We start from the raw sequence: 19005 nt of genomic DNA on the forward strand, positions 1-19005 counted from the left end.
TCGGTGCTTACGTGACCGCCCGCCTCTCCTCCTCGCTGACGTCACCGGGAGTTCTCAGCCCCTCCCGCTTTAGCTGTCAGACTGGGAGAGGAGAGCGGCAAGCATTCACGTGAGCACCGGGAGGCACTCTGAAATGAGGTAGAAATCAGCATATTTTTTATACAGCACATACAGTGGAGAATGTATGATCATGACAAAGTGGCTTTACATCCACTGTAACTCTATAATGACGTAACACCAAAGAAGGTCTGTGCCAGAAGAAACTACACCTGAAGATGACTCTTTTATCTGATTTCCCAAGCCTGGGATCCCGGTTGTCTATGGAGAACATGAAGGCACTAAGACGTGAGCTAAATAACTTTTTAGCATATTCCTGTTGTATACAAACCATAGTTCATGCTATTTTGCTAGGTAGTAGGTAGCTTGTAGTATGTATATTGGTCGGTCTTGTATTGTTTTCCTATAATTATAACTGTTTGTATGTACAGCATTGCAGTTTAGTAAAAGTACATTAATACATTAATACATTAATACATTACAAAGGTTTATAAGCTTCCTTGCGTTATTGCAAAGTGACCTTAAAAAACACAAAGCAAAACATTAACAGCAATTTTTGTTAATGAACACTGATCTTCTGGAGTGCATTTGTTTTGCATACTAATATCTTTTCACGATTCCTCTGCCTTTATGCTCATTACAGAGACACCTATAGGTGCCAGACAGCAAGAGCATGGGTTAGAGCTGGAAGGGTAATTTAAGACAAGACAACATATGGGGTAAAAACAACTGCTGAGAAGAACAGGCAGACAAGAAGAAAATTGTGTTACTAGCAGATGGAAAAAAGCACAGGCAAAGGGGATCCAGGGATGCGCATTTAGAAAGTTTGGAAGTGGGAGCACACCCACTGAGTCAGAGGACACAAAAACGGAGACCAATGCAATCTATCTGAATCTATTCATTTATAATTTGCTATTTACGGTACCTCTGTCCAGGTATTTGTCCTCCAGCTAACACACGGCTCTTCTTGGCTGCAGTTTATTATAATTACCGGAATCTTTTTGAGATCACAGCGATTCTCCTTTGGACAAATTACGTCTCTTTTACGCACTCCACTCCCACATGTCTTTGAACACTGAGAAAAGTAACACAAACGACACAGAGAACAATCATGAACACAAAATACTGTAATTTCTGAAGACCTGTTTTAAGACCCTACACATATATACACACACACACACACACACACACACACACACACACACACACACTATCTGTATTGTCAAGTGCCGGAAATAGAAAAGAGAGGAGGCAAACTGTCAACAACACGAAAGCTATAATAGCAGCTAACATCACAATCACACACATTATCCTCTTTATATCACTGCAATTATTTGTTCTCTGACAGAGAACCATCCATCACATCAAACACATACAATAAATAATAATTTCAGGGAAATCAGTGAAATAAGAAATTCTGTTTTATTTATGGTCTCCCTATGTAGCTCTGTCTTATCTTACATATTTTTTTCTCATTGAACTATAGAGCAGAAGGCAGCTAGAGTGTATATACCAAAACTCTCCTTGCTATATATTAGTAACCGGATTCACATAACTGAGGGATTCATTACTTGCCATCCCCTTGATGAAATCCCCAATAAAAACACACAGGGGGAGATTCATTAAAACTTGTGCACTCAGAATCTGGTGCAGCTGTTCATGGTAGCCAACTAGCTTCTAACTTTAGCTTGTTCAATTAAGCTTTGGAAATAAAACCTGAAAGGTGATTGGTTTCTTTGCAGAGCTGTACCAAATTTTGCACTCTACAGTTTTAGTAAATAACCCCTTCAGACTACACATGATCGGTTTCCAGGGCCAAAGCAGCCCTAATTAACTATCAGAACAATTAAGAGTTTCAAATAACATAATGACTGTTGATTATGAGAAGGTGGTGGTGGGTATCCTTGGTATCCACTTGCCAAAAAGGCTGTACTAAAAGCCACCCTCATGTCCAGTTGCATGTCATCAGCTTGGGACAGCTCCAAAAGTGATTACTGTTGACTTATCAAGGGACTGAGTTCCGTTAAACGACTGACACAAATGGGGAGGGCATCATACCACCAAGTGGACCCTTGCTTTGTAATCATCTTGTTTCTTTTAACAGACCCCAAAAGACCACCAAACCCACCAAGCTGACAAAACTGTTGTCCAAACATTAAATGAGGGTGATCAGGTGGTACAACTTTCTTCCTTTGTTAACCTTCCAGGAAAGGACTCACAGCAGTACCTGCAGCTCCTCCATGCCACCTGACCCTCAACATGTAGCCCCTCGATTAATTTCCTCTACGTTTGTCTTTTTATTTATGTGCCTCCCAGTCCAGTTTCACATTGCTGTATGTTATGACAACATATCTTTGTGACTTCATTGCATCATACTTTCATATGAATGTGTTTCAATGCTTGATAAGGATCATTGCACAGTACACAGTGAGCAAGCTCACTTGACCTGCAATTGTGCTTCACTTGATCAGTGAAGATAAAATGGTTCTATACAGTGGTGTTCCAACAGGTGGGTGATCCACTCCATGTGCCACACATTGGGGGGGTTGTTGGGTCATGCCACTTATTCACAGGGAGTGTGTATCTCAGTAGACAAGAACAGCGTGACATCACAGACAATCCGAGTCCTATCACACTGCTTCATCACAATTATCTCAATAAAGGTATTTGAAAAAAAAAACTGCCTTCAGCCGCACCCCCTCATGGTGATTGGATGATGTATCGCATGAGGCAGGTGTTTAGACTTAAATATGTCAGAGGGGGTGGGGAGAGCCATGTGGGAGATCCGAACAGAGAGAAACAGACTGACAGGAGGATCGGAATGCACTGGGCTGGATGAGGGGGAGCACCGGCCGGGTGTATGACCACAGAGCCTGACCCTGCACGGTGAGTGTGAGAACACTGAGTGCGTTATGGGGGATTATAGAGGAGGTGGGGGGCGTAGGGGCGGATTAATGAACAATATTGCAGATTATTGAAGATCGGGGGGGTGTCGAGAATGCCAGGTGTACATATTCTATTTTTGCTACCTAATTTATTTGTACAAAACCTCTGTCCAAGTTGTTTCCCTTTTTTCCCCTCCCTCATTTTTGTTATGGGATGCCCTTGGAACTGGGAGCAGGAGCCATTTTTTTTTTGCTTCCAGCCAATGGGGACATGGCTGATTTTTAGGGGGGGGAGGGGGGTTGGAGGGACTGTTCCTCTTATGAGATCAAATTCCTCTGCCCCTTGTGCAACCACAGTTGTCCTTTTTCATCTGAGGTGTACATCTCTATACAAAGTGTTTACTACCAAAAGTGTTATGCTGCACTAAAAATTTGAATATTGAAAATGCAATACGAAGGAAAAATTGACATAAAAAAAAACACTTTTTTGGTTTAGCCAATCATTTTTTGCTTATTAAATCTTTGTGGCCCGTGTAACTGAGGCTGTGACAGGGACATGTCCTTTGCCTACTGTATGCCAAACCTTGTCCATCGTTATTATTTCAGAAACTTGGGAGGTATATATTCTTTGCAGTTGAGGATCCATTTTTTTGGTTCTCCAGAGGGTGATGGAACATAACCCTAGTGATATTGGCATTGGATGCCCCAGCTTCCATGTTAAGAAAGCTGTGCTTTCAGTGCATTAAAGCTGATCTTCACTGCATCCGAGAACCATAAACAAAAAATTATATTTTATTCGTTTTTAATATTCAAAGCAAACTTCCCCATCCATCCATGTCTCCATGCTTTATTTTGATGAGAAATCACTTTGAAAAAAAAACCCTAGCATTTCTGGTTGTGGCCATCTTGAGTAAGTGCAAATGAGTCATGTAGCATTTACTTCCTACCCTTACCTGCATGCAGGGGATTGTACTTAGCTGAGAAAAACCCTCCTCCTCCCCTCCCCTCCTGAAGACTCCTGGGATGTATAAAACCTCCTGCTCTCTAGCTCCCTTGTCACCTCCTCCCATACTTGCCTGCAAGACTTTTCCAGAGCCTCTCCAATTCTTTGGAACTCCTTACCCCAATCTGTCTGATTATCTCCTACTTTATTAGCTTTTAGACGATCCCTGAAAACCCTCCTTTTCAGAGAAGTCTATCCTACCCACACCTAACAACTGTACTTCCATTTTCTCCATCAGCTCATCCCCCGCAGTTATTGCCTTCTGTTCCACTTGACCCTCCCTTCTAGATGGTAAGCTCTAATGAGCAGGGCCCTCTAATTCCTCCTGTATTGAATTGTATTGTAACTGTATTGTCTTCCTTCATCTTCCTTCATATTGTAAAGCGCTGCGCAAACTGTTGGCGCTATATAAATCCTGTATCATTTGCCTAGGCAGGAAACCAGGAAGTAACTGAAGAAATGTAAAAAAAAAAAACTTTAAAACAAGTAAATATGATACACTTTCTTATATTTTTACTAATGCTAGCAGCATGAGGATTTAAATAATCATTGTTGATTGGGAGAGTGAAGTTCCACTTTAACATTTTAACTATCCCCTTTAATGATCCCCCTCCAAGTCTTAAGATTAACCTGTCCTCTCTCCTCCGAGGTCTCTGTTGTGTGACCCACTGGGAGCGGCACAGCTACCACTGCAGAAGTCTCCTGGCTGGGCTCTCTTCCTTCCTTGCGCGCAGAATATACATTTTTTTTTTCTTACGGAAAGGACATCTATTATACATCTCAATAATAGGCGCCCTAACCATAGGAATGAACAGGGATTTCTTCCACGAATGCCCTAATGGTCTGTACAGCGAAGGCCTTAGACGAGCAGAAAAGGTAAATATAAGACTGTGCTGGTGAGGACATTTACAGAATAATAGTACTTTTGGCCAGTATGTACACAACCATACAAACTAGTCATAGGGAAGGAACAGTATCTGTGTTTTTCTGTTATGTACACATAGGCTCTCTCTTCCATTATCACTCTAATAATCCTCTTATGATGGTTTCATTATGCCCGGGACATGTCTAGATAATGTGTGTGCTATTTTGATTGGCTAAATTCATAAGCAGATTTTGTGGCACGCTGTGCTGTATTTCTTCATGTTTAACTCGCAATTACTATTGCTCCATTACAGCTTTATTTCCCAGCAGGAGAGCCCTAAGTAGCTTTCGTAGAATGAATAAATCGCAAGCTAATCTACTTGTTGCTCTTTGTGTGTCCGGTCATTTCATTTTGCTCACAGCACATTTATTTCATAGATCGTCCTGCCGTCTTCCCAGAATCCAGATAATTATTAATTCAGACATGTGGAATGAAGATTATCAAGCTGAATCACAAAGGTGAACTGCGTATCTGCGTTCTGCGAATATATATATATATATTGAAATATGGGGGACAATCAGCTCAGCGATAGATGCATTTCTCCAGTGATTCACTGCAGTCAGGTATACATTTTAAGGGCATGGCAGCTCATTTTTATTAAAAGGCTAACATAAACAGTCTGTAACATAGGTTTTCCCGCGCAGGGGTTCTTCTCCAGTCGATACAAAAACTGAAAAATACCAGCCCACCTGGCTCTCACACTCTCGTGCAGTTTTCCAATAGCAGTACCCCTGCTCTTTTCACTGGTCCCCAGACCATGAACTCCATGAAGCTGGCAGCTTCACTCTGGCCTTAGTCCTCAGGCCGTCTCCTGTCTCATCAAACTCACACACACATGTGCTCCGGCTGCCACCTGCAGCCACTGACTCCCGGAGAGTATCGGAGTCCTCCTGACTCCCCACGAACAGACCTCCTGTTTGTTGGCTAAAGCAGTCTCCAACTGGGAGCCCTGATGTCTTCCTAGACCTTCATTACAAGGGCTGTGTGTACCTGACTCTGAGCACACACCCTGCTGGTCATCAACAAAACATGGACACAGGGTTGGAGATTCCGTCCCTCCCAAGACACTTTGAAATCTCCAAACTACAGAGCCCCTTTCAGGTAAACCAAAACCTGGAGAAAGCTGCAACGGCAGTCTTCTCCACTGCACATCTATGCGCTGTAGTCTTGCACAGAGCCAATGTGCACACACTGTGTCCTTTAAATGACCACTTTCTCCGTGACAGAGTCTCCACCTGTCACAATATACACAGCCCTCAAATTTTCCACTCGCCTGCTCGCATCTTGCGAGTGGAAAATTATGTAGGGCGAGCTCCGGGAGCGAGAGGAGATGAAAGCCGGCCACCTGACGGACTGAATAATGTCAGAGCGCAGATCATCCAACTGTAACAGCTTTAATTGTAATTGCCGGGCGCTCGCTGACACACACACAGTCCTGCCTCCTAGTCCGGCTTCTTTGATGGACAGAACGCCTGGCCAACCAGGACGTGTGACGTCTATCAAAGAAGGCAGGCTAGGTGGCGGGACTGTGTGTGTCACCGAGCGCCCGGCAATTACAAGCTGTTACAGTTGGATGATCCGCGCTCTGACACTATCCGGCCAGCAGTGGCATACCAATGGGGGTTATCTTCATGCTACACCGGTACTCGTGCCGATCATCTCTTCCCATTAAGGCAGCTTGCTCCCTCCGTCTGTGCTGCGCTGCCCCATCCCCCTCCTATCCAACTTTTTTTTTTTTGCTGGCCCCCTAGTACTGTACAGCCTCCCCCCTCTCCAGCCTCTTAGTGCTCTTCAGCCCCCCCTCTTCAGCCCTCCCAGTGCTCTTCAGCTCCTCCCTCCAGCCCCCCCAGTGCTCTTCAGCCCCCCGCTCCAGCCCCCCCCCAGTGCTCTTCAGCCCCCCCTCCAGCCCTCCTTAGTGCTCTTCAGCCCCCCCTCCAGCCCTCCCCAGTGCTCTTCAGCCCCCCCTCCAGCCCCTCAGTGCTCTTCAGCCCCCCCCAGTGCTCTTCAGCCCCCCCTCCAGCCCCTCCCCAGTGTTCTTCAGCCCCCACCCTCCAGACCCTTGATGGGCACTGATGAGGCTGCACTGATGGGCACTGAAAACTTTGTTATTAATATTTATTTTGTAACTTCTGCATTAATGCAAAAACATCTAACAGTGTAATTTTATGAGATAATTTATGAGGGCGTGTTTAGGGGCAGAATTAGGGGTGGGGCAGGGTAGGATTTGGGTGGGGCAACTGGTGGCGAGTAACCCTTAAGGCCTGGCTAGTAGCTCAGGACTTTAAATTTTGAGCCCTGACATATATATTTAGTTAGGCTGTCATATGTTTCCAGTTGTGACCTGTTGAGCCTAGGGAGTCTCCCCACTGTTTCCAATGAGGGCTCTTATTGGACAGTGGAGGAAACCTAGCCAATAGCACCGGCATCTAGCCAGCGTCAAGTCAGCACCAATCAGCATTTTTCAGTTGTCCCTAGCAATTTGTACATAGTTGAGCCAATAAATACAAAAAACCCAAAGATACTGGACTGGTCATTGTATCAGTGCTCACACTTGGAGAACATGCTTAAATGTGCTGTTGTTGCTAGCGGTAACCCAGGCGGACCCATATCCAGCAAAACTCCTGCGATAGATAGATAGATAGATAGATAGATAGATAGATAGATAGATAGATAGATAGATAGATAGATAGATAGATAGATAGATAGATAGATAGATAGATAGATAGATAGATAGATAGATAGATAGATAGATAGATAGATAGATAGATAGATAGATAGATAGATAGATGGATAAAGATATATATATATATATATATATATATATATATATATATAATATATATATATATTAGACATGTGCAGACACTTGTTTAGTTTCGGAGTTCGTTTATTTTTTGTTAAATTTTATTTCGTTTTCATAAAATTTAGTTTTACTTATTCATTTTTTTTTTTCCATTCAATAAGTTTTTATTGAGTTTTTACATAAGCAAATATTAGAACAAATATAACAGGAATTACAGATTTTCAACAGGTTCCAATGCATGTACACAGATAAATGAACTATAACATAGAGGAATCAGGTATAACCAAAGCATTACAGGTTATAAAGAGGTATGGCAAGTGGAAAAGTGGTAGTAAAAAAGAAAAAAAAAGGGGAGTAGAATAGGAGTGAGAATCTCCACCGTTCCGGGCCCAGAACCCTAAGGAGCATTGTCACTAGGTCCGGTCGGGGGGAGCACCACCACTATCCTTATGGCTATTAGGCAGGTATTATTATTTCAAGAGAGTCTTAATGCCTGATTTAGATAGGGCCAGCTTTCCCAGGACTTTTGGAATTTTTTATATGACAGGGAATTGATTGCTAGAGATTTCTCTAGGAGATAATTGTCATTAACCAGAGATATTACTTCAGGTAGATTGGGAGTGGAAGTAGATCTCCAATTGCGGAGAATAAGGGTCCTGGCTGCTAGCAGTATGTGAGTTACCATTTGTCTATGGCTGTGAGGGTATATGTCAATGTTAATATTTAATATTGCCAGTTCTGGATTTGGGGGGGAAAATACTCCTGTGCATGAGGAAATACACTGGAATATTTTATGCCAAAAACTCGTGAGGGATGTGCAGCCCCACAGGATGTGATGCAGGGTACCTGTTTTGCCACATTCCCTCCAGCAGAGTGAGGGTATTGACGGGGCCATCTTGGCCAGCCTGTATGGTGTGTAATACCATCTGTTGATAATTTTAATTGTAGTTTCCCAGTGATTAGTGCATTTGGAAAATTTATATATAGAGCACAGTGCTGTATGCCACTGTTTGAAGGTAAGATTTAGCTTCAGATCTTTCTCCCATTTAAGCATATTTACCGTTTTCTCGGAGGTTGTATCGCTTGTTAGGATATTATAGAAGGTAGTTATACCTTTATTGGCTGGGGGGTTTGATACCAGGAATTTCCATGTGGTTAGATTAACATGGGTGGAGGTAAGGGAGTGTTTCCCTAGTAGAAAAAGTATCCTTGATAGGGTCAAGGATGTTTCGGGCGGTAACTTAAATTCTGACATTATGTCTTCTCTGTTTTTGAGACCTAGGGGTGACCAGAGTTGTGAGATTTGCGTTAGTCCTAGGGTTTTTAATTTGGAGACATTCAGATTACTGTACATAGTCGTGAGGATAGAAAGTGGTAGGTTGTGAATGTCAGTAGGTATGGCTCTTGGTTCTATTTTGTTTACTGTTCTCCAGGCTTGGAGAGAAGCCTTAACCGTAGGTGGCAGTTTGGCTAGGTTCCATGGGATCCAAAGGTCTCTTAGCAGCATTAGATTAAGGTTAAAGGTAGGTACTAGGTATTTTTCGATATCTGACCAAAGGGGGGTATCGTCACGGGGGGTCCAGTGTTTAAGCTGGTCAAGTCTAGTGGCCCAGTAATAAGCGGAAATATCGGGTAGTCCCGCTCCTCCTCGGTGTTTATGATTTGTGAGTATATCATATGCAACTCTTGCTTTTTTACCCAGCCATAGGAATTTCCTCAGTGTGGCTACAAGAGTGTGTAATTGTGTTTTGGTGAAAGGGACAGGGAGGGCTCGGAATAGGTAGAGGATTTGTGGTAAGATATTCATCTTAATAGCAGAGATTCTAGCCCCCCAGGATAAGTTTAGGGAAGCTATCCTTTCTAATTCAGATGTTAGCTTTTGTCTAAGGGGGCCTAAATTATTTTTAACAAGATCTGTGGTTTTGGAGGTAATATAAATCCCCAGGTACGAAATCTTGTCTGTAGTCCAGGGAAAGGGACAGGTGTTGATTAAGGTTTGTTTAGTTTCAGGAGATACTCCTAGGTCAAGGATTATCGATTTCGTGGTATTAATTTTGTAAAATGAAATTTCACTAAATTTAGTCAAGGTTTGGTATGCAGCGGGTAGTGAGATTTCGGGTTTCGTCATCATTAATATAATGTCATCTGCAAATAAATTTATTTTATGGTCATAACCATCAATTTTAAAGCCATGAACATGTCCGTTAGAGCGTAGGGCTGCAGCAAGTGGTTCTATAATTAAATTAAAGACCGTAGGGGATAAGGGGCATCCCTGTCTGGTACCATTGGATATGGTGATCGATTTGGACAGTGCCCCTGAGGCGAAGACTCTGGCAGAAGGTTGTGAATAAAGTGCCATAATGGCAGAAAATATATTACCTCGAAGGCCGAATTTGTGTAGGGCGGCCGTCATGTAGCTCCAGTTGACTCTGTCAAACGCCTTCTCCGCATCCAGGGAAAGGAGGAGAGAAGGCGTTTGACCTTTTTCAGCCATGTGTAGCACATTTACTATACGTCTAGTAGCGTCCGAAGTTTGGCGACCTGGTATGAATCCCATTTGATCTTTACCTATGAGGGAGGGAATCATCTCCTGTAGGCGCCCTGCAAGCATTTTGGCATAAATTTTAATGTCTGTATTCAACAGAGATATAGGGCGGTAGTTGCCCGGGAGAGATGGGTCCTTCCCTGCTTTTGGTATGGTAACAATGTATGCTCCGAGCATATCTGCAGGAAAACTCGTCTCGGTTGCAGCTTTAGTATAAACATTCAGTAGATGTGGTATTAGAGTATCGCTGTATAATTTATAATATTCACTTGGGAACCCGTCGGGTCCCGGGGATTTACCGTTGGGAAGTGAGTTTATAGTTTTCCTAATTTCGTCATGCGTAAATGGCGCATTGAGTATAGACAATTGTTGTTCGGTAAGGGTCGGTAGGTCTAATTTGTCCAAAAAGGCAGATATTTCAGCTGTAGTCGGGGTGTGGATGGTATTGTCCTGGTCAAGATTGTATAGTGATTGATAATAGGTTGCAAATTCATTTGCTATGTCTTTAGGATGGGTATATTTGGTATTCGTCTGAGTGTTAGTCATGTGGGAGATTTTGGATTTAGTCTGTTTGGCTTTGATTCTATTAGCCAGTGTTTTTCCAGGTTTGTTAGCGTGAGCATAGTATGTCGTTTTGAGTTTACGGAATATTTTGTCATGTTGTGTAAGCAAAAGTTGACGTAGGTCATGTCTCAGGTCATGAAGGGTATTGCCTAAGGATGAGTCAGGTACAGCTTTGTGTTTTTGTTCTAGGGTGTTGATTTGGGACAGAAGGTTAGAGAGTTTTTGGTTGTATAATTTTTTCATTATAGAATTTTGTTGGATGCATATGCCTCTTATGAATGCCTTATGGGCACCCCATAAGGACCATGGATTAGAGACCGAGTTTTCGTTTAAACTAAAGAATTCCTGCAGGTGCTGGGATACACACTTACCAACCTGTTCATTCTGAAGGTTTCTGATGTTACATCTCCATACTTGCCCTGCAGATCTCGGGATTCCTTCATTCACAGTCATTTCTATTGCTGCATGGTCGGACCATGTAATGTTTTTAATCTCTGCAGAGGTAGTTCTTCCCAGGAGGTGCCAGTCCACCAGAAAGAGGTCAATCCTAGAATACGATTTATGTCGTGCTGAATAGAAGGTGAAATCTCTTTCTGATGCATGAAGGCACCTCCATGCGTCATAGAGATGTTCACTATTGAGTAAGTGGAGCAGAGAAATCCTACGACCTTTTGGGGAGGCAGAGGTGTCTATGTCCGGATCTACTGTGAGGTTGAAGTCTCCACAGATGACCAGGTTTCCATATTTCTTCTTGGCAATGAGCTTAAAAAGTTTACGCAGGAATCTGAGCTGATGTGTATTTGGCGCATAGATTGTGACAAAGGTCATTTGTAGATTATTAAAGTCTCCTGTAATGATCAGGTAGCGGCCTTCTGGGTCAGCAATCTCTTCCTTCAATTGAAAGGTGATAGTGTTTTTTATGGCAAAAAGGATTCCTTTCTTCTTAGCTGGGGATGTTGCTAGGAAAATGTTGGGAAAGTCTCTGTGTGAACACTTGGGATGGTTTGCGGTTTGGAAGTGTGTCTCCTGGACTGAAAGGATGTCGGCGTTTGAGGATTTCACTTCTTTCCACATTGCGAATCTCTTAACCGGGTGGTTTAGACCGTTAGCATTGATTGAGAGACACTTGAAAGGCATTACGGTGGGTATTTTGATTCATTTATTGGCGATGTGGCGCTAGTATAATTGATAGCCCGGTTAATGGCTTGGTGGGCTTCATGAGAGAGAGGAATGAAGGTATAACCAGTGTGTACAAGATGTGCATTGGAAGAACAAAACAAAAACGAACAAGGAAGAAGGGTATGAACTAGTAAAAAAAGGGACCGTAGTATAGGTCCGTGATTAACCGAAACAGTTAATAACAGTTCTGGGTGAGGGGCCATATGGATTTAGGAAGATCCATGGGCCTGGGGACCGTGATTTTGAGGATGAGTAGTGGGAAAACCATCCGCGTGGGATTTGTTGTTTTGTTTTTTTAACGAATTCCAAATTCACTAAAAAGTGTAAATTTTAACAGATTTTAACGAAATTCGGTACTATTTCATTTGGAGATTTATATATATATATATATACACTCACGTCCACACACAGAGTATTAAAATGAAATATATACACACACACAGAATATTAAAATTAAAGCTTCACTGCACTTCACTTAAGCTGCCCTCGTAACAGTGCTTTTATCCAGTGTCATGATGCCTTCGTGGTGCACTCACAATTACATCACTATCTGCCATAACCAAAGCCAGGTATTAACCACTGGAAGCTATATGCTTACATCCTTTGTTGATCAAAGTAAAATCCCTCATCTGGGGGTCACATATTTTACCTAGAGGATCTTCATTATTGATTTACTGGTCCGAATCTGGCTTACAATGTGTAAAAAAGCCTACTTCTTATTCTTCCTTACTTCTGCTGGCAATAGAAATGGTAATGTGTAGCTAATACCTCTTCAGGGAACAACCATCTCTTGGTCTTTGCCACCAATAGGCACAGGCTTACTGTGCCTAATGGTAATTTTGGTCCTGGTGGCAGTCAACATGTACTTTGATTACTGATCTATTTGTAATAAGGAAGTATTGGTACTCTACCTCACTCCAGGGTTTGGCAAGCCACGACAAGCAAGGTTCAGGGTTGCAGGAAATGTTCTGCACAGGATGGTGTGCTGGAGACTGGCAATGAAATGGTCTTAGAGGTCGGTTTTCTCGCATATCCATGCATTGTACTTCCCTGGTCATGAATCCACCACCGCAGTTTGTAGAGCACTGTGCACCGAAAGAGAAGAGGATTACTGTGACTATTTGGATTTGAGAACAGATATTTCTCTGTTTCTCCAGTTCTATTGTACAGATGACAACTTTTGTTTTACGGAGCCCTAGAGTTCCTCTAGGAGTTCCTAGGGGTTCCTCCAGCAGTGGCAGATTGATCCACTAACTGAAGGTTCCTGCAAATTTTCAGCACAAATGTCACTTGTCAGAGATATTTACATGGGACCAATGGATCCTCTCCCCTGGTTTTCCAGGGAGGTAACTACGTCTTTTCTTCCCACTGATCTCCAAATGTTATGGAGTATTCTTACCACTGACCCCCAATGTACTGGCGTATTCTTCCTACTGACTCTCAATGTAATGGGCCATACTTCCAACTGATACCCAACATAGTCAGATAGTTTTCCCACTGCCCCCAATGTAACATAATTCTTTATATTTTTATTTATAATGGTTACAACTTCCTGATCATACTTTTGTACCTTGGACTTTAGATAGATAGGTAGAGTTTACTGTAGTAAATAGCAATTTATGTTACCATGTGTTCTTACAAGATAAAATGTTAGGAAAAACTGAAATTTAACATATACGTGTAGATTTACCAGAGGCAAATAGATGGTGCACTTTGCACCTGATTGGTTATTCTTTACAAAGTGAAGCTTCACCACATTCACTAAGCTCTGGGGAAAATGAATGCAACTGCACTTGCAAAGTGCACAATCAATTTGCCTTTAATAAATTGACCCCAGAATATGTATACAGTCAGGTTCATTAATATTGGGACATCGACACAATTCTAATCTTTTTGGCTCTATACACCACCACAATGGATTTGAAATGAAACAAACAAGATGTGCTTTAACTGCAGTCTTTTAGCTTTAATTTGAGTGTATATACATCCAAATCAGGTCAAAGGTGTAGGAATTACAACAGTTTGTATATGTGCCTCACACTTTTTAAGGGACCAAACGTAATGGGAAAATTGGCTGCTCAGCTGTTCCATGGCCAGGTGTGTGTTATTCCCTCATCATCCCATTAACAAGGAGCAGACACAACGTCCAGAGTTCATTTCAAGTGTGCTAATTGCATTTGGAATCTGTTGCTGTCAACTCTTAATATGAGATCCAAAGAGCTGTCACTATCAGTGAAGCAAGCCATCATTAGGCTGAAAAAACAAAACAAACCCATCAGAGAGGTAGCAAAAACATTAGGTGTGGCCAAATCAACTGTTTGGAAAATCCTTAAAAAGGAAGAACGCAACAGTGAGCTCAGCAACACCGAAAGACCTGGAAGACCACGGAAAACAACTGTGGTGGATGACCGAAGAATTCTTTCCTTGGTGAAGAAAACACCATTCACAACAGTTGGCCAGATCAAGAACACTCTCCAGGAGGTAGGTGTATGTGTGTCAAAGTCAACAATCAAAAGAAGACTTCACAAGAGTGAATACAGAGGGTTCACCACAAGATATAAACCATTGGTGAGCCTCAAAAACAGGAAGGCCAGATTAGAGTTTGCCAAACAACATCTAAAAAAGCCTTCACCGTTCTGGAACAACATCCTATGGACAGATGAGACCAAGATCAACTTGTACCAGAGTGATGGGAAGAGAAGAGTATGGAGAAGGAAAGGAACTTCTCATGATCCAAAGCATACCACCTCATCAGTGAAGCATGGTGGTGATGGTGTCATGGCGTGGGCATGTATGGCTGCCAATGGAACTGGTTCTCTTGTATTTATTGATGTGACTGCTGACAAAAGCAGCAGGATGAATTCTGAAGTGTTTCGGGCAATATTTTCTGCTCATATTCAGCCAAATGCTTCAAAACTCATTGGACGGCGCTTCACAGTGCAGATGGACAATGACCCGAAGCATACTGCGAAAGCAACCAAAGAGTTTTTTAAGGGAAAGAAGTGGAATGTTGTGCAATGGCCAAGTCAATCCCCTGACCTGAATCTGATTGAGCATGCATTTCACTTGCTGAAGACAAAACTGAAGGGAAAATGCCCCAAGAACAAGCAGGAACTGAAGACAGTTAAAGTAGAGGCCTGGCAGAGCATCACCAGGGATGAAACCCAGCGTCTGGTGAGGTCTATGCGTTCCAGACTTCAGGCTGTAATTGACTGAAAAGGATTTTCAACCAAGTATTAAAAAGTGAAAGTTTGATTTATGATTGTTAATCTGTCCCATTACGTTTGGTCCCTTCAAAAGTGGGAAGCACATATACGAACTGTTGTAATTCCTACACCGTTCACCTGATTTGGATGTAAATACCCTCGAATTAAAGCTGAAAGTCTGCAGTTAAAGCACATCTAGTTTGTTTCATTTTAAATCCATTGTGGTGGTGTATAGAGCCAAAAAGATAAGAATTTTGTTGATGTCCCAATATTTATGGACCTGACTGTATGTGATCATTTTATTTAGTTTTAGAAAAGGGAAGGGTAAGCAACCCTTTCAGTGTTGTTTTGCCGCCTGTGTCCTCGCTGTGGTGGATATGCACTTCCTCTACTAGTCCTGGTGACTATTGTTACTGGGACAAAAATTGATAGGAAGTTTTTTACAATTTTCACCAGGACAGGTGGCGAGGGGAAATTTTTCAATGGTGACACCAGTTCCAAAAACAACTGCCTTAGATTAGATTTCCCCTTACTTGTGTATTTCTAGGTTAGGAAGTGAAGGAATATCTCCCTGATGGGACACAGGCAACAGCATTTAAAAAAACTGACAGGGGTTCTAGGCATAGCTAACTCTATCTAACTCTATACATATACTTTTTAGGGAAACTAAAAATGTATACATTCCAGATCCTAAAAAAAATATTTTTCCATATCTTTACATAAATGTAAAAACCCAAAAAACATTTTTCTCTCCACCTTCAACTCTGACAGCCTGAAGCACACTGTAGCTCCTGTAATAAAACATACGGGGTGCGAAGAAAGATTTCACTCTCCTTTGACAACGTAAATGAAAAACAAAAGTAAAAAAAATAAATGCTTAAGGCATTCAGAGAGAAAAAAATGTCTACATTTGGACTGTAATCTTCCCTTGTTAAACAACACTCAAAACGCACACATATACAAACCTTTATAAGTGCACATATTAACTTTTATAATTCCTAAAAAATGTATATCTATCTTTTAAAAGTGTAACCTTACTTTGCTCCAGTTTCCAGTTCTCCAGCTCGCGCATGGGCGCAAGTGACATCTTCTTGCAGGATCGGGCTTTTTAATATGTCCACAGTCTGCTTCTTTTCCTGTGCTGCATTCAACGTTTCTCCAAAAAGCCCCAAGACCACAAGTTGTGGAACACTGTGAGGACAGAGGATCTATCAATCACATCACAGCAACAAATGCAAACCTTTCAGCACAGTACAATAACTGTACACGTTATTTTTATTTATTACAGGCATTTATATAGCATCAACAATTAACGCAAAGCTTTATGTACTGTACAATAACATCAGTCCCTGCCCTCAAGGAGCTTACAATCTAAGGTTTCCTATCTCATATGCATACATACACATGCACACAAATGCTATGGCCAGTTTATGCAGGAGCCAATTAACCTGTCAGCATGTGCTTGGAAAATGGGAGAAAACCGGAGTACCCGGAGGAATATCATGCACGCACAAGGAGAACATGCTGGGGTCCCCAATGCTGCACGGCAGAAGTGCTAACCAATGAGTTAAAGCCATGCCCGTGCAGTGAAACATTTTAATCCTTATTCTCAAAGTGCATTGGCCTTATACAATTACACAAATTGATAATTCAAATTTCCAGGGCTCTTCATTAGCCCCTAGGGTAGCTCCAAAGGGCCCAGCCCTCCGCCCAAACACAACATTCTGAACACCTGATTGGACATGCGATTGGTTCATTAATAGGCATCTTAAAAGCACCTCCTTTTAAAAGGGAAATAAGAAGATATATATATATATATATATATATATATATATATATATATATATATATATATATATATAAATACATACACTATATTGTCAAATGTATTGAGACACCTGCCTTTACACGCACATGAACTTTATTGGCATCCCAGTCTTAGTCCGTAGGGTTTAATATTGGGTTGGTCCACCCTTTGCAGCTATAACAACTTCAACTCTTCTGGGAATGCTGTCTACGAGGTTTAGGAGTGTGTCTATGGGAATCTTTGACCATTCTTCCAAAAGCACATGTGTAGGGTAACGCACTGATATTGGACAAGAAGGCCTGGCTCGCTGTCTCAGCTCCAATTAATCCCAAAGGTGTTCTATTGGGTTGAGATTAGGACTCTGTGCAGGCCAGTCAAGTTTCTACACCCCAAACTTGCTCATCTATGTCTTTATTGACCTTGCTTTGTGCACTGGTCCAAATCATTTGGTGGAGGGGTAATTGTAGTGTGGGGTTTTTTTTTCAGGGGTTGGGCTTGGCCCCTTAGTTCCAGTGAGCATGGCCTCTCCTGTCTCAGTTGAAGTCCAATAGGAAGAAACCGGTCAGAATAGGAGGCGTACACGTCACACAGGTACTTGCGATCCGTGCTGCAGCCGGACGTAAGCTTCGAGAGAGAATTTTTTGCACAAACTAACATATGCTGTATACAAGACTCCTAATTGTAAGTGCAATACCGCTTGTTTGAACAAATGTTTTAAGGGTAATACACTATCAGTCTGCTTCTGTCTCTTTGTCATATGGTGGGGATTGATTGGGAGTGTGGCTTGCTGGAGAGACATATGTGGATCTAAGGAGACGGGGAAGGTAGTGTTCCTTCAGTTTCAAGCGTTTATTGATTTCCATCTGGTAAGAGGCTAACCCAGGTGTTTTTTCACGAGGTGGTTTTTGGATTACTACGGGAATTGGTTTTTGTTCAGCACACATGTTTAATAGTGGCACCTTACTTTTTTTCGTCCGGTAAGAAGAAATTTCACTTGGTGGTGGATTTATTTTGGATTTGCAAGCAAGTTTATTTTCCTTCATCTTCAATGTAATATCATCACCTCATCAATGGACACTTATGAACTTTTGTGTTTATGCACCAGTTGATTTATACTCATGGATCACTTTTGTGTCACCACATCAGTTATCAACCTTGATGTTTATTTATTTATTTGGTATTGTTATATAACTTTTAGTTATTCATCCCATTGTTTGGGTCCTTACCTCATTGTTGTTTAGCGCACCCCCACACATACATATATTTCACATATTCACAAAGCACTGAATACCGGGAGCAGCTTCAACACCCTATCAGCGCACCCATCCTCCCTAAACAAATAGTTTGGGGATGGCCCCTTCCTGTTCCAACATGATTACGCACCAGTGCACAAAGCAAGGTCCATAAAGACATGGATGAGTGAGTTTGGTGTGGAGAAACTTGACTGTCCTGCACAGAGTCCTGACCTCAACCTGATAGAACGCCTTTGGGATGAATTAGAGCTGAGACCGTGAGCCAGGCCTTCTCGTCCACATTAGTGCCTGACCTCACTAATGCGATTCTGGAAGAATGGTCAAACATTCCCATAGACACACTCCTAAACCTTGTGGACAGTCTTCCCAGAAGAGTTGAAAAGCTGTTATAGCTGCAAAGGTTTGGCCAACTCCATATTGAACCCTACGGGCTAAGACTGGGATGCCATTAAATTTAATGTGCGTGTAAAAGAGGGTGTCCCAATACTTTTGACAATGCAATGTACATATACTGCATATACACTCTTTCTACATAGAGCTCAGTCAACTGCAGTGGCTGCCTGAAAACAAGTTCTTATTTCATCCTGTTTAGTCAGGTGACTTATTTTTAGCTGCTATTGCTGAAAATACTGGTTGTTGTTATAGCAAAAACATTTTATAGTTTAGGGAATTGAACCTTAAAGTGACATTCTTTTAAATAACTTACCTGTTCTGAGCAGTAGTTTCGCACAGAGAAGCCCCAAATCTCTTTCTTCTGGGGTCCACCCCGACACTCCTG

General features: G+C 42.0%; 1 protein-coding gene across 2 annotated transcripts in view; it reads right to left on the minus strand.

Annotated features, from left to right (window-relative positions):
* The window catches only part of ADAMTS12 (ADAM metallopeptidase with thrombospondin type 1 motif 12), a 788736-nt gene that overhangs the window by 50667 nt on the left and 719064 nt on the right, over window positions 1-19005 (minus strand). For both annotated transcript variants that reach the window (XM_082272461.1, XM_082272462.1), the window contains exons 20-22: window positions 16206-16358; window positions 12873-13046; window positions 983-1132 (exon numbers count right to left, since the gene is read on the minus strand). In XM_082272461.1, coding sequence (XP_082128587.1) covers window positions 983-1132; window positions 12873-13046; window positions 16206-16358 — 477 coding nt within the window. The remainder of the gene's footprint in view (window positions 1-982; window positions 1133-12872; window positions 13047-16205; window positions 16359-19005) is intronic.

Source organism: Pelophylax lessonae (genome assembly GCF_965119305.1).
Source record: "Pelophylax lessonae genome assembly, chromosome: 1".
NCBI classification, from domain to species: Eukaryota; Metazoa; Chordata; class Amphibia; order Anura; family Ranidae; genus Pelophylax; species Pelophylax lessonae.